This window comes from Nicotiana tomentosiformis, chromosome 6 (genome assembly GCF_000390325.3).
Source record: "Nicotiana tomentosiformis chromosome 6, ASM39032v3, whole genome shotgun sequence".
In the NCBI taxonomy this organism is placed as follows: domain Eukaryota; kingdom Viridiplantae; phylum Streptophyta; class Magnoliopsida; order Solanales; family Solanaceae; genus Nicotiana; species Nicotiana tomentosiformis.
In genome coordinates this window covers 121,818,126-121,821,731 of record NC_090817.1, presented here as the reverse complement: position 1 = coordinate 121,821,731, position 3,606 = coordinate 121,818,126, and the positions used below count along the sequence as shown (strand labels likewise).

Below are 3,606 nucleotides of genomic sequence, written 5' to 3'. Positions count from 1 at the left end.
TAGAACAATTCTCCAAGATTGTCCTATTTATAGATAATGAGTGGTGTTTTCTCTTAATGCCAAAACCAACTCTAAATAAGAATAAAAATAATTTCGAATAGGAATGGAAATCAAAAGAGAATAGGATTAGGCCATTGGGTCTTTGGGCGGACAATATGGGCATGGACCCAACAAACTCCCCTCTAGTCAGGGGCCAAATATGTCTTCAAGTAGATGAACTATTGACACGCTTCATGCCTGCCCAATTTCTGCAAAATTCATATTTATTTGCAACTACTGCTTTTGTCAGCATATCCGAAGAATTTTTATCAGTGTGTATATTCTCAACCTCAAATAATTTCTCTTCTGTTGTTGTATTTATCATCGTTCAAGGTTTGTTTTACTAGCTCCCACATGACACCTGATTATTTCGGTCCTAACATCTTTTTGTCTCCGAGTGGATGGATTTGGATAATGCCTTGTAAATTCTATCTCCTACTCATCTTCTTTTGACTTTCTTATAGCCTCTTTGGCCAAGCTTTTTTTTTGGGCTAAAAGTATTTTTTTTGCCAAAAGTATTTTTGGCCAAAATTTGAGGTGTTTGGCCAAGATTTTGGAAGGAAAAAAAGTATTTTTGTGGAGAAGTAGAAGGAGTTTTTGAAAAGTAGAAGAAAATAGTTTCTCTCCTAAATCACTTTTTTGAGAAGCACTTTTGAGAAAAATATACTTAAAAACAGTTTTCAAAAGTTTGGTCAAACACTAATTATTATTGAAAAGTATTTTTCAAATTAATTAGTCAAACACAAAACAAAATGAATACTTTTAAGTTGATTTTAGATATACGCTCGAAAATAACAAATTGGACAGTCCCCACCTAATTATTGTCATAATAAAAAAATGAATTTTTATGCAAATAATTCACCCAGCCTACAGTTTTAAATTAACAGTGTAATTCATCTTTATCATTCTACGCCAATGATATTTCCAAGGTTTACATGTACAATTATTTCCAATGGCATTAAGCTCAAGCTCGTTTCACTTCTTCAGACTCTGCATCTTTCTTTTGATTGCGTGTTTTACTCACCCAATTGTGTGTATTAGCAGACCTCAAGCTGCCCTTTTCGTGTTGGGCGATTCACTGTTCGATCCTGGAAACAATAACTACATCAATACCACCACTGAATTCCAAGCAAATTGGCGGCCGTATGGAGAATCATTCTTCAACTACCCTACCGGCAGGTTCTGCGATGGACGCCTTATCCCTGATTTTATCGGTAAATATTATTATATGGTGTTTTGGTCAATTATTTTGTAAGTGTTTCGAAGAAATGCTTTTGAAGATTCTCTGTGTGTTAATCGGAAATAACATTCAGCTAATTAGCGAAAAAACCTAATTTCCACCAAGGACGAATTAATCAACTATGCATCAATCCTAAATTGATTGGCCTAAACTATATGAGGTGATGAGACTTTGATTGTTTTGGTTGGATTGCAGCTGAATATGCTAATTTGCCTTTGATTCCATCCTATTTTCAAATTGGCAAGCAACACTTTGTTCATGGGGTGAACTTTGCATCAGGCGGTGCTGGTTGTTTGGTCGAAACTCATCGTGGCTTTGTAAGTGACACTTCCTTATGAATTATTTTTCACTTAAAAAGTTTGTGTAATATTTCAGAGTTTTATATTTTGCAGTCATCTAACAGGCTCAAACTTTACCGTACATGCCATTTTTATAGTCAAGATAAGCTTCTTACATAACTTATCTGATAAGAAGATTGTTAAATAACTACTAATCCATCTATGTCAAATGTGCAATTAAGTTAGTAGTACAAAGACTTGCTTATGTATCTCTTAAGTATTTATTCCATTTGACAGGTTATAGATCTTAAGACACAGTTGAAATATTTCAAAAATGTGGCTGAACTGTTGAAGAAGAAGGTGGGGGCAACAGAGTCGAAACAAATCCTCTCCAATGCTGTATATATATTTAGCGCCGGGGGTAATGATTATTTGGCTCCTTCCTCAGCAAATTCGACTATACCATATACTGAGAGAGAGTATCTACAGGTGATTATGGGCAATTTGACATCTGTTTTGAAGGTAATGAACTTACTGATACAACCTAAATTTTCATATTTCTTTGGAGTTAGTTTTACATTTTTATCTATTTGAGACTTAGGAGTATTTGGTTTACTAATAGATGATTCGGGTTTCATGCATTTTTGTGTTTAACACAAATAGAGCAGTTATATATTTTAGACTTGTATAATATCTGGCAAGTTATGAGTTTTATCATTTTCTCATCCATATTAAAAAGAGTATGTACTGATGACACAATGGCTTTGACCACAGTTAATAAAAAATTAGTTTAGCTGTGAAATTCTTTTGTTTGTCATATTTGAGTTTTTTCCCTTCATGTTCTACATTTAGTTTTGGCTAGAGAGTAGCTAGACCAATTCTTTTTACTTTCTTAAATTAATGCAACAGGGAATTTACAAGGAAGGAGGGCGAAAATTTGCCATGCTTAATATGGTTCCCATAGGTAGTCTCCCTAATATTAGGGCTCTTAATGTTCAAAAAGGAGTTAAGAATAGGGATTTCATAGAGAAGATCTCAAGCTTGGTGAAAATGCATAATTCGGCACTCCCAGAGATGCTCAAACAACTGGAGAAGCAATTGCCTGGATTCAAGTATACATTATTCAACTTGTTCAAAGTATTTGCAGAAAGCATTGATAATCCAACAAAATACGGTATGTTTTCTCATTCAACTCAAAATCAGGTCTCTTTATGTTTGTTTCTATTTTGTGCACTGTTGATTTCATGTTAACATAGCTAATATGGCAATAAGTACTATAGGTTTTTTCTTTATCTGTCTTTTCCATCCCGTGTCTGCACGGTGTCAGAAATTTTACCGTCCTGCAAACAGAATAGTACGTGGGTCTTAAGTCTTTATAGGTTATCACATGTTGATGCAATGCTCATATCACAATGCAATAATAGTGACAATGTAAACAAAATACAAAGTAAAATGCTTAATTATCATCTAACGAATGTTTTCTTAGTTTCAATTTTGCTTATTGTTTAGGTTTTAAGACATCAAAGACCGCTTGTTGTGGGACTGGTCCATTTCGAGGGATTTATAGTTGTGGAGGTAAGAGGCAGGTAAAAAAGTACGAGCTGTGTAAAAACGTGAAAGATTACTTGTTTTTCGACTCATTTCATCCCACTGAGCTGGCCTACCGACAATACACCGAATTACTGTGGAATGGAACTCCAGATGTCGTTGCACCTTACAATCTAAAATCCTTTTTTGAACTTTCAACATAACCTGATGGTGGCATTACTGGGATTGTATTGTTATATTAAAAGATAGAAGCAAAAAGAATGTGAAATTTGATGCTAAAAGAGCTAGATCTCTACTTTGTTCAATTTACGAAGAGCCAATCTTTAGATTTGATGAGATGACTTCATATATCAGTCTACATGATTGAACAAAGCTGAGAAATTAGTTGGAATCATGTAATGTACATTTCAATTGTATATGCATGGATAAGGATTTGTAAAAGGATGCCCATTTTATTTGGAAAGTGATTGGAATTAATAAAACCTCCCCTTTTTGTCTGTC

The 3,606-nt window shown here is 34.2% G+C and overlaps 1 protein-coding gene across 2 annotated transcripts; it reads left to right on the top strand.

Moving 5' to 3' along the window:
* Positions 1 to 895: 895 nt before the first annotated feature.
* LOC104101798 (GDSL lipase-like) lies at positions 896 to 3,606 on the top strand. Of its 2 annotated transcripts, none has more exons than XM_009609317.4 (5): positions 896 to 1,253; positions 1,475 to 1,596; positions 1,855 to 2,079; positions 2,467 to 2,731; positions 3,044 to 3,606. In XM_009609317.4, the coding sequence occupies exons 1-5, from the start codon at positions 992 to 994 to the stop codon at positions 3,064 to 3,066; spliced, it is 897 nt and encodes a 298-aa protein (XP_009607612.1). In that variant the 5' UTR covers positions 896 to 991; the 3' UTR covers positions 3,067 to 3,606. The 2 variants fall into 2 exon arrangements, with proteins under 2 accessions (XP_009607612.1, XP_009607611.1); XM_009609316.4 differs by having other exon boundaries at positions 905 to 1,253; positions 3,067 to 3,606.

Bases quoted from the DNA above. Each gene is read 5' to 3' on its own strand.
- LOC104101798 (XM_009609316.4), top strand. From the start codon at position 992: ATGGCATTAAGCTCAAGCTCGTTTCACTTCTTCAGACTCTGCATCTTT. The intron at 1,597-1,854 runs GTAAGTGACACT...TCCATTTGACAG, and splicing joins TCGAAACTCATCGTGGCTTT to GTTATAGATCTTAAGACACA. The intron at 2,080-2,466 runs GTAATGAACTTA...TTAATGCAACAG, and splicing joins ATTTGACATCTGTTTTGAAG to GGAATTTACAAGGAAGGAGG.